The sequence below is a fragment of the Phyllobates terribilis genome, unplaced genomic scaffold (genome assembly GCF_046119375.1).
Source record: "Phyllobates terribilis strain yellow unplaced genomic scaffold, ASM4611937v1 Scaffold_2__4_contigs__length_985480577, whole genome shotgun sequence".
NCBI classification, from domain to species: domain Eukaryota; kingdom Metazoa; phylum Chordata; class Amphibia; order Anura; family Dendrobatidae; genus Phyllobates; species Phyllobates terribilis.
The window spans coordinates 111,260,226-111,272,857 of record NW_027362762.1 but is presented as its reverse complement, the minus strand read 5'-3'; the positions used below and the strand labels follow the sequence as shown (position 1 = coordinate 111,272,857).

The window sequence follows — 12,632 nt, the reverse complement described above, 5'->3', positions numbered from 1 at the left end:
CAGCTAAGTGAGTATGGCATTGGTGGTGCAGGAGGAAACGACAAGAAAGATTAAACAGTCCCGGGCAGTGTGAACTTAAAATGTATATAGGTGCTTTTGTCTTGATGCTATGCTCCTCTTACTATAAAGGGTTGGAGCTGTCATGGTGAAGTAGGAGTTCATCACTTTGGGAGCTACTTTGATCTTCTACTTGACAAGGGAGATTCTTTCTTGACTACTTGAGATTTCACATAGCTGCACCTTCTTCAATTCTACAGTTTGTCCCTTCACTCTTCATGCATTGGTATATACTATTCAATAAACCAGTTAAAAATAAATCTAAAAAACCTGACTTTAGGCCTAACAATGTACCACTGGATTGCTGATATAGATAGATTTGAACGGAACGATTAGGAACAAAACGCTCTTTTGACTAGTCGCCTACTGATTTGCATATCACTGGCCAAATTAAATGATTTTATGAAAATTAATTAAACCGAAAAAAGAAAGGAGCTTGTTTTAAGTACCGTGTTTCCCGAAATGAAGTCCTAGCATGATTTTACAGGATTTTTGGAGTAAGGCTGAAATATAAGCCCTATTCCAAAAATAGACCTTACTTAGGCTATGTTCTCACTTTGCGTTGTTGCTGCATATTTTTTTAATGCGTTTTTTTATACACATTTAGGCAAATTAAAAGCTGCATTTTACAGTACCAGCAAAATCTATGAGATTTCAGAAATCTCATGCACACACATTGTTTATTTTTCTGACTGAATTGGAAAACTGATGCGTTTTTGAAAACTGTAGCCTGTCACTTCTTTCAGTGTTTTTTCACCCATAGCAACCAACGAGTAAGTGCAAACATGCAGCAAAACATTAGCAAAAAATGCAGGTATCAGGTCTTGCTGCATATTTAGTGAAAAAGCAGGTACAGCAGTATGTGAAACACATTTATTTTTGTGATTTTCCCAAGTTTAAACCATAATGTATTGGTGTTCTCACCTGAGAATGGCAGATAGGATTAGTACAGTTTCATTAAATTAGTAATGCATGCAAAGTAAACATTAGCTGACCAAAGTGTGAAATTTAACAATGGCTGATCAACTCAAGGACCAACCAAAGCATGAAAGTAGACAATGTCTACCAACTCAATGCTTTGCAAATGTCATTGGTAAACTATTCCTGACCAATTCACCTCCCTCGGCTGTTACATTTGTAATTTTGTATTTTTTCATTAACTCATATGAACTTTTTGGTTCAGAATAGTCACTATTTTTCCATATATAAAAATCTTTTTCCACTAAATAATTTTATCAAATTGACCTTTTTCCAAAATGGTTTTATGGTTTCACATATGTTTTGCATTGGTGACCTGTGTTCATACTTCTGTGGTGGAAGCAAAGCTGTACTTTGGGATCATAAAAACGCAGCTAATCCTGCTTTTTGTAAGCAGCTTCTTTACTGCCAAGAGAGCAGTATTTGCCTGCAGAAACGCAATGTGTGAACATAGCCTTTACAGTCAGGAGTGGCAAGCTAGGGAAGCTCTAGTGCGCAAACTGGTCAGTTGCACTGGGCCCTGACTCTTTTACGGGACCCCAGCATTTCTATTCTGAGGTTAAAACTGCTTAAGGACTTTTGGTGACATCACGTTCATGTGACTATGATGTCACCAAAAATCTTTTAACTGCAAGAGTCTAGAGGAACTAAAGAGGAAACAAGCAGGTATGCAGCACCGGCGTTAATGGGAAGGGGGGAAACAGGGCAATTTGTCAGGGCCCCCACTCTCTTAGGGGTCCCTAGCATTTCTATCCTGAGGTTAAGAGTGGTTAAGGACCTTTGGTGATATCATGGTTATGTCATTAAGATTTAAAAAGAGAAAACACAGTAGTTTGACAATAAATGGCCTCACCCACCCAATAACCATGAGTGGAGAGAAAGTTTTTTTGTTATTATTCATATTCTCTGAAACAAGGCCAAGAAAGGAAAAATTCTGCCGGGATATGTAAACTTTTGAGCACAACTGTATATATTTTGGCCTAAAATACAAAGGAAATGTGTAATCTTTAACTTTAGGCCTTTTAGAGATCATTTCATCTTCAACTTGTTTAACTGCTCAATAATAATAATAATAATAATAATAGTAAATTTTAACCACTGGTGCCCAAACTTTTACATGCCACTGTACATGTGTATGTGATGACATGATTATATTTGAATAAATGTTGATCTTTAATTCAAGAATAAATGTGGATTGTTGTTCATGAAAATAAGCTCTAACCCATCTTTTGAAGCAAAAAATAACATAAGACCCCGTCTTATTTTCGAAGAAACGCGGTAGAAGAAAGTGTGGTATAAAAACATGGGGCCGGGTTGTGGGACATGGGGAAAACATCAAGTTTCCTTTAAAATTCTGGCAAAAGTTAAAAGACACAATAATAGCCATGATTAGCTGATTGAAAAAAAAGTAAAATGGGCTTACCTCGTGCTTCAGGTCTATAGTGAAATCAGATGTGGGTGGATCCTTAATCAGAATATCAGCAAGCCTAGAAATGGCACAATAAAAAAACACCTCATTAATACATGATGGAAACCGGCACACACAAACTTCCATAAAATTGTACACTGGGACATGTCACAAGAAACCAAGCCAAAAGAAAATGACTTTTAGGCTATGTGCCAACGATGCAGAAATGCTTCGGATTTTTTTTGAGCGTTTCTGCATCTCCCTGTCAGAAAAAACGCATGCGGATTGTACATGTGGATTGTACATGCGGATTGTACATGCGGATTGTACATGCGGATTGTACATGCGTTTTCCTGCCAGGGACAAGAGGATGTGAAGCGTTCTTCACTTCAATTTCCGCATACGGGTTGTCAAGCACTTTCCAAGCGATTTTAGCATCACTTGGAAAGTGCTTGACAACTTGGTCACACTATATAAATCCATGCAAACAGCATGGATTTATATAGTGTGACCCGAGAGAATGTCAAAAAATAAAAAAATAAATATATACTTACCCTCCGATGGCCCGCGCTGTCTTGCTTTGCTCGGTCCTGGCTGCGGTACACTGCACTGAAGGACCTGCCGACGTCAGCGTCGAGTGACCCGTCACATGACTCTGACATCAGCGTAGGTCCTTCATTACATCGCGAAGTGCCGGGAAGCAAGGAGGAGCGCAGCGCGGGCCGCCAGAAGGTAAGTATATATTTATTTATTTTACTCTATTTTTACAGCTTTTTTAATAGTACCTGGTGTGGAAGAGACTCTCCTCTCCTCTACACCCGGGTACCATCCGCACATTAGAACGCGCCAATTACGCAAGTACAGATGCAGTCTTGAGGAATTGGCGAGTTCTAATGCAAGTCAATGGCGGCGAAAACGCAGCACTTCCGCAAAATAATTGGTAGTGCTGCTTTTTTTTCCGCAATTATAATCCGCAGCGGAAATTTCCGCAGCATGTGCACAGCACATGCGGATTATCCTTGGGGGACATGGCAGGCCTTCTACCATGCGTTTTTTAAGCTTTTCTGCAGCGTTTTTGCCGCTACGGAAACACTTAAAAAAAGCATCGTGGGCACACAGCCTTATTAGACGGGGTCCGTTTGTATCCTAACCGGAACAAAGACTAAACAGCTGACAACAGCAATAAAAGTAAAATTACACTTAATTTAATAAAATTATTTCATTGCAAAATTTTTAAATTAAAATTACTTGGAAAAAGAATAAAAAAAAAAATAAAAAAAAGTAAAACAGAAAAGCATTGCATCTGTGGAAATGGAAAACAAACATCATGAATAACAAATTGTACAGAAAACCATTTTGTCTTCTATTTGCAGATATATAAAAGGTACAATTAGAGGAAGAGATGAGTACTTCCATCACACAGCAAAAGAACATTTTAGGTTTATTGCAACAAATATACTCCGAGTAATCATTATATGTAAACTAAAACTTCTCCAGAACATTCTGAGAAACCGTTCCTGATCTACAGCAGATTTTGACTTTTATCTTACATATGGTTGCACTTTTTTTTAAAAAAAAAAGATCTACCCTTCTTGAAGTAAAATTTTTCTTTTGGGTGGGTGTCTCAAATAGTATTTAAAGGCACGAAAAACACACTGTGGCTTTAAGCTGCATTTACACTGCAAGATAGTTGTGAACAAGCGTTATTAAAAACGATTGTTGCATGAAAAATAAGAAACTTTGTAACAAGTTTTTAGAGAAATCTGCTTTTTTCTCCTCCTGGACTCATCTTTCATTCTCAAAATTCTCAATTTCCGGGTAAGATCTGTCTTTCGTGAATACAGACATTCTCATTAATAGGATAGGAGATGACAGTTGGTGCTCATAGAGTTCTATGGTGAACTGTTACTGTCTGTTTCTCTGCCTCTAGCTCTTTTCTCCTCCTCTTTCCTCTCCATAGAATTTTAAAAGCACCAACTGTCATCTCCTACTTTAGTAGTGATAAAATCTTTCTTCATTGAATACAAAATTTTACCCATTATAGAGTGAAAGAACAGTCTAGGAAGAGAAAAAAGCTATTTTTTCTGATAACATATTTTACAAAGTTTCTTATTTTCATGTGTCCTATTCATTTATGAAATACAAATTAAAACAATAGTTACTCTTTCACCGAAGTCAAGTGTGGACACATAAGGGTGGATACATCTGTACAGTACAATGAAAGAAATTTTCAGCCAGCCATCCAAAAGAAGGTCAAACGGAAAAAAAAAATACTCCTGGACAACTCCTTTAAAGAAATTTGGGTAATAAGCATGATATGTCACATAACAGTTCCAATTTATAGAGCATGTAATTAGGAAAAATGTATTTTGGATTGACTGCATCATCAAGCCTCTAGATTTTGTGATTGCACCACTCCTGAGGGCAGCATAAAACTTGATAAATATATACACACACATACAGTACAGATCAAACGTTTGGACACACCTTCTCATTTAAAGATTTTTCTGTATTTTCATGAATATGAAAATTGTACATTCTCACTGAAGGCATCAAAACTATGAATTAACACATGTAGAATTATATACTTAACAAAAAAGTGTGAAACAACTGAAAATATGTCTTATATTCTAGGTTCCTCAAAGTAGCCACCTTTTGCTTTGAAGACTGCTTTGCACACTCTTGGCATTCTCTTGATGAGCTTCAAGAGGTAGTCACCGGAAATGGTCTCCACTTCACAGGTGTGCCCTGTCAGGTTTAATAAGTGGGATTTCTTGCCTTATAAATGGGGTTGGGACCATCAGTTGTGTTGTGCAGAAGTCAGGTGGATAAACAGCTGATAGTCCTACTGAATAGACTGTAAGAATTTGCATTATGGCAAGAAAAAAGCAGCTAAGTAAAGAAAAACAAGTGGCCATCATTACTTTAAGAAATGAAGGTCAGTCAGTCCGAAAAATTGGGCAAACTTTGAATGTGTCCCCAAGTGCAGTTGAAAAAACCATCAAGCGCTACAAAGAAACTGGCTCACATGAGGACCGCCCCAGGAAAGGAAGACCAAGAGTTACCTCTGCTTCTGAGGATAAGTTTATCCGAGTCACCAGCCTCAGAAATCGCAGGTTAACAGCAGCTTAGATTAGAGACCAGGTCAATGCCACACAGAGTTCTAGCAGCAGACACATCTCTTCAACAACTGTTAAGAGGAGATTTTGTGCAGCAGGCCTTCATGGTAAAATAGCTGCTAGGAAACCACTGCTAAGGACAGGCAACAAGCACAAAAGACTTGTTTGGGCTAAATAACACAAGAAATGGACATCAGAACAGTGGAAATCTGTGCTTTGGTCTGTTGAGTCCAAATTTGAGATCTTTGGTTCCAACCACCGTGTCTTTGTGCGACGCAGAAAAGGTGAACGGATGGACTCTACATGCCTGGTTCCCACCGTGAAGCATGGAGGATGAGGTTGATGGTGTGGGGATGCTTTGCTGGTGACACTGTTGGGGATTTATTCAAAATTGAAGGCATACTGAACCAGCATGGCTACCACAGCATCTTGCAGCGGTATGCTATTCCATCCGGTTTGCGTTTAGTTGGACCATCATTTATTTTTCAACAGGACAATGACCCCAAACACACCTCCAGGCTGTGTAAGGGGTATTTGACCAAGAAGGAGAGTGATAGGGTGCTACGCCAGATGACCTGGCCTCCACAGTCACCAGACCTGAACCCAATCGAGATGGTTTGGGGTGAGCTGGACCGCAGAGTGAAGGCAAAAGGGCCAACAAGTGCTAAGCATCTCTGGGAACTCCTTCAAGATTGTTGGAAGGCCATTTCCAGTGACTACCTCTTGAAGCTCATCAAGAGAATGCCAAGAGTGTGCAAAGCAGTCATCAAAGCAAAAGGTGGCTACTTTGAAGAAGCTAGAATATAAGACATATTTTCAGTTGTTTCACACTTTTTTGTTAAGTATATAATTCCACATGTGTTAATTCATAGTTTTGATGCCTTCAGTGTGAATGTACAATTTTCATAGTCATGAAAATACAGAAAAATCTTTAAATGAGAAGGTGTGTCCAAACTTTTGGTCTGTACTGTATATATACATACATATATATATATATATATATATATATATATATATATATATATATATATATATACACACAGTGAATTAAATAGTTATTTGATCCCTTGCTGTTTTTGTAAGTTTGCCCACTGACAAAGACATGAACAGTCTATAATTATATGGGTAGGTTAATTTTAACATACATATACAGGTGCATCTCACAAAATTAGAATATCATCAAAAAGTTAATTTATTTCAGTTCTTCAATACAAAAAGTGAAACTCATTATATAGAGTCATTACAAACAGAGTGATCTATTTCAAGTGTTTATTTCTGTTAATGTTGATGATTATGGTTTACAACCAATGAAAACACAAAAGTCATTATCTCAGTAAATTTGAATAATTAACAAAAAACACCTGCAAAGGCTTCCTAAGCGTTTAAAAAGGTCCCTTAGTCTGTTTCAGTAGGCTCCACAATCATGGGGAAGACAACTGACTTGACAGATGTCCAGAAGGCAGTCATTGACACTAAGTAAATGAAAAGTAAATCTTGCATTTCATTTGGAAATCAAGGTCCCAGAGTCTGGAGGAAAGGTGGAGAGGCCACAATCCAAGCTGCTTGAGGTCTGGTGTGAAGTTTCCACAATCAGTGATGGTTTGGGGAGCCATGTCATCTGCTGGTGTAGGTCCACTGTGTTTTATCAAGACCAAAGTCAGCGCAACCGTCTACCAGGAAATTTTAGAGCACTTCATGCTTCCTTCTGCCGACAAGCTTTTTGGAGATGGAAATTTCATTCTCCAGCAGCACTTGGCCCCTGTCCACACGGGCAAAAGTACCAATACCTGGTTTAAAAACAACAGTATCACTGTGCTTGATTGGCAGCAAACTCGCCTGACCTTAACCCCATAGAGAATCTATTATAGAGAATCTATGGGGTATTGTCAAGAGGAAGATGAGAGACACCAGACCCAACAATGCAGACGAGCTGAAGGCTGCTATCAAAGCAACCTGGGCTTCCATAACACCTCAGCAGTGCCACAGGCTGATCGCCTCCATGCCACGCCGCATTGATGCAGTAATTGATGCAAAAGGAGCCCGACCAAGTATTGAGTGCATTTACTGAACATACATTGCAGTAGGACAACATTTCGGATTTTAAAATCATTTTTCAAGCTGGTGTTATAAAGTATTCTAATTTACTGAGATAATGACTTTTGTGTTTTCATTGGCTGTAATCCATAATCATCAACATTAACAGAAATAAACACTTGAAATAGATCACTCTGTTTATAATGACTCTACAGTATATAATACATGAGTTTCACTTTTTGTAATGAAGAACTGAAATAAATTAACTTTTTGATGATATTCTAATTTAGTGAGATGCACCTGTATATGCCATGATCTATTAAGTGGGTGTTCCATTCCTGGAACTTCCACTGTTATATAAAAAGAGGTTCCTCTGCTTCAGAAAAAAAAGTTGTCAAGATAATCATACAGTGAGAGCAGCTATCCTCTGTTTTTGAGTTACTTAAAGAAGCACTGCTCCTCCTCCTCCAATCAAAGTTTGTATCCTCTGAATATATTTCAGTCATCATATTATACAGCACTGTGTACTTACAATTGCTCATTTTTCCCTTCCACCCAGCTAATTTTTCTCTGCTCTACATAGAAACAGGAAGCCTCAGGTCCCTGCATTTATCATTCTCCTCTTCACCTCCTAACCCAGCTGCTCCACTCCTCCCGCTGCCAGGGACTTTTGCAGTGACTCATGACTCATACAGGGAAAATTAACTTGTGTTTCTACATAGAGCTTAGAAGGATTCTGCTACTTAGCTTTTACTCACGTGATGTCATAGACCTAATAGAAAAGAGAAGAATTAACGGGGTTGAAAGTCAAAATGAGCAACTGTAAGTTCACAGTGCTATACAATATGATTATAATACATTAATCTCTTCACAACATTTGACATACCCATATGTCATGGTCGGATAGGGATTCCTGACCTTTTACATATAGGTACGTCATGGTGATTGTAGGGTGCTTTCACACAAGGTGTGGGGAAGATTAAGTGCAACAAAAGGGGAAGAGGGGAAGGGAGCCCAGAGTCAGGGAAAGGGGGGGAGTGGAGACCTCCTAGGCTGATCTTATATCAAACTGTCTTCCATACCATCCCTATATTGGTTCTTCACCAATCGCCGCACAGGAACCAACTCCTGTATTTCCCTAGCGCTTGGCTCTGGATAGGGAATGGGGGGATGAGCACTAGTCGATCCCCACTAACAACTAAAGACAACAAGGTAGACAGACATGTGGAAAAAATAACTTAGCTCGAGCTGACTTTAGAGAGATAACACACACGTCCTCTTAACACCAGAGAGGAAGTAAACAGACTTAACTCGCGCCAAGCTTTCACACGGTAATATGTGAATATCGCCGACACCGCCCTGCAGCAAAATGAAACTATTAAACACCCAGGCAAAGGTGTCAATTAGAGCAGGAGGGAGTTAGCCGCTGGGTCCTAGAGTGAAACAGCTAAGAATGTGTCTGTAGTGCCAAATGAAGAGATCTTCTGCAACCAACTGCACGGTGAATGTCTGTCACATCTGACACACCCGTGACAGTACCCCCCCTTTCTACGAGTGGCCTCCAGCCACTCAGGACCAGGTTTCCCAGGATAAGAGGTATGGAATGAACGAACCAGGGTTCACCTCTGATGCTGAAACCCACAATCTCTCCTCTGGACCATAACCCTTCCACTGCACAAAGTATTGTAGAGAACGACGTTGGAGACGAGAATCTACAATCCTCAAAATCTGAAACACCAGATTGCTGTCAACCATTACTGGGGGCGGCGGTAGAGGTGAGGGCTCAAGAGGTGCCACATATTTCTTGAGTAAGGACCTATGGAAAACATTGTGGACCTTAAGGGCCTGAGGAAACTTAAGACGAAACACTGCTGGGATAATGACGGCGGTTATTTTATAGGGACCAATAAACCTAGGTTCCAGCTTCCAAGAAGGAACTTTAAGCTTAATATTCCTGGTAGACAGCCACACAAAGTCATTCACATTCAGGTCCGGACCTGACAAGCGTTTTCTGTCAGCCATGCGTTTATACTAGTCTTCCATGATCTTTAAATTACTCAGCACCCCCCGCCACACCGAGGAAAGCAGCAAAGCAAGACGTTCCTCCTCAGAAACTCCCAAAGCTCCTCCCCCACTAAAGGTACCAAACTGTGGATGGTAATCGTATGCACAAAAGAACGGTGACCTGCCAGTGGATTCTTGAAGATGATTATTAATGGTAAATTCTGCCAACAGTAAATAGGATGCCCAATCCTCCTGATTTTCGGAGACGAAACACCTGAGGTAGGTCTCCAAATTCTGATTGACACGCTCGGTCTGTCCATTTGACTGAGAGTGGAAGGCAGAGGAAAAGGACAGCTGCACCCCCAGTCGATAACAGAATGCTTTCTAGAACTTGGAAACAAACTGGGTCCCCCGATCTGACACCACATTGGAGGGAACCCCATGAAGCATTTGGAAGTGCAGGTAATGCAACGAAATGAACCATTTTACTGAACCTATCTACAACCACCAAAACCACCGTTTTCCCTGCAGAAACCGGTAGATCAGTAATAAAATCCATGGAGAAGTGTGTCCATCGCCTACTAGGGATATGTAGCGGAAGAAGAGTACCAGACGGACGGGTATGCAAAACCTTAGAACGTGCGCAAATACTACAAGCAGATATGTGTTCAATCACATCCCGATGCAACCCCGGCCACCAAAAACAACAAGAGAGGAGGTCCGTGGTTGCCTTATCACCTGGATGACCAGCAAGCACAGAGTTATGATGTTCCTTAATTACTTTGCGGCGCAGATCCGATGGTATAAATAACCTTCCTGCAGGACAGGAGGCAGGGGCATCCCCCTGAGCCTCCAACACCTCACCCTCCAGTTCAGGATACAGTGCCAAAATGACTACCCCCTTCTGTAATATCGGGGCAGGGTTCTCATGGTCACCACCAGCAAGGAAGATCTGGGACAAAGCATCAGCCTTGACATTTTTGATCCCTGGACAAAAAGTGACCACAAAATTGAACCTAGTAAAAAACAGGGACCATCTGGCTTGCCTAGGGTTGAGACCATTAGCTGACTGGAGATATGACAGGTTCTTATGGTCAGTAATAACAGTAATAGGATGGACAGCCCCCTCCAACCAATGTCGCCATGCTTCGAACGTTAATTTGATCGCCAAAAGTTCCCTATTACCCACGTCATAATTTCCGAAGACACCAGCCGAAGACAATTTCCTAGCAAAGAAAGCGTATGGACGCCATTTACCAGGGAATGGACCCTGAAACAACACAGCCCCAACCTACACATTGACGCATCAACCTCCACAATAAAGGGTTGGGAAACATCGGGTTGACTGAGTATAGGAGCAGTGTCAAAATAATTCTTTAAGGAAGAAAAAGCCTGGAGGGAGGCATCCGACCATTTGGGAAAATCAGACCGCTTCTTAGTCATGTCAGTAAGGGGTTTTACAATTACTGAGCAATTTTGGATGAATTTCCGGTAAAAATTAGTAAAGTCCAGAAAATGTTGTAGAGCCTTCAAGTTCTTGGGACGGTCCCAATCAAGGACTGCACGAATCTTCAGCGGATCCATCTGAAAACCCGAAGATGACAACATGTACCCCAAAAACTGCACCTCCTGAATGGCGAAAACACATTTTTCTAGTTTGGCATATAGTTTATTATCCCTTAATATCTGGAGCACCTGTTTAACATGCCCCCGATGTGTCTCAATATCAGGTGAGTAAACCAAAATATCGCCCAGATAGACCACCACAAACCTCCCCACCAAATGATGGAAAATATCATTTATGATATGCTGGAACACCAAAGGTGCATTGGTCAAACCGAATAACCAGATTCTCAAAATGCCCTTCCGGGGTATTGAGCGCTGTTTTCCATTCGTCCCCTTCTCTGATTCTAACCAGATTGTAGGCTCCCCTTAAATCCAACTTGGAGTATACCTTAGCTCCTACAACCTGGCTAAACAAATCTGGAATCAGAGGAAGAGGGTATGGACCACTGATGGTAATTTGATTTAATTCCCAAAAATCTAAACAGGGACGTAGACCGCCATTTTTTTTCTTCACGAAGAAGAACCCAGCCGCCACAGGCGAAAATGAGGGCCTAATGGGTCCCTTCCCCAGACTTTCCGCAATGAAATTCTTCATGGCTTGTGTCTCAGGGCCAGAAAGATTATACAGTCTGGATTTCGGTAGTTTAGCTCCGGGGATCAGGTTAATAGGACAGTCATATTCAAGGTGAGGAGGTAAATCCTGACACCCCCTCTCAGAAAAAACATCAAAACCAGACAGAAAAGCAGGTAATATTTCCGTAGAGACAGTAGCAATGGAAATATCTAGACAGTTCTCATGGCAGTAATCTCCCCGGTTTGCCAATCCATCAACGGATTATGTTTCATCAGCCAGGGAAATATTAAAACAATTGGGGTGGGAAGACTGTCCAGAATATAACAAGGGATTATTTCACAATGAACTGACTCCACACGCAGTTTTACATTATGTACAATGTGAGTAAATGCTTTCTGTGCAAGTGGTGCAGAGTCGATGGCAAAGATGGGAATAGGCCTAGCTAAAGCACAGCAAGCAAGACCATAAGTTTTCACAAACTCAGCATCAACCATGCTGACTGCGGCTCCACTGTCAACAAACACAGAAATGTTCTCGGTTTTGCTCTTTAGCACCATGTCTGCTGTCAGGACAAAGCGGGAACTGCAGTTTGGCCACAAATGCACGCCTTGTTTATCCAAATCCAGACTACCAAGAGTTAATTGAGTCTCCTTTTGTTTAGGAATTGAAGGACAGGTCCCAATCAAATGACCCTTTTTCCAACAAAAAAACATATGCCATTTTTCTTGCGAATCTCTGGGGAAATGTATGATGCAGAGGCACCCCCTAACTGCATAGTTTCCTCTACCTTCCCCAGTACTGGTTCACCACCAGACTGCTCCCCCGGCAGAGGCGCATAACCCCGACAAGAAGGCCCCGGAGAAGGTTGTCTCACCCATCTATCCCGAAGGCG

The 12,632-nt window shown here is 40.9% G+C and overlaps 1 protein-coding gene across 1 annotated transcript in view; it reads right to left on the bottom strand.

Moving 5' to 3' along the window:
- Nucleotides 1-12,632, bottom strand: part of B3GLCT (beta 3-glucosyltransferase) — a 506,218-nt gene that overhangs the window by 143,202 nt on the left and 350,384 nt on the right. Inside the window, exon 8 of the mRNA XM_073662497.1 lies at nucleotides 2,459-2,522. Coding sequence (XP_073518598.1) covers nucleotides 2,459-2,522 — 64 coding nt within the window. The remainder of the gene's footprint in view (nucleotides 1-2,458; nucleotides 2,523-12,632) is intronic.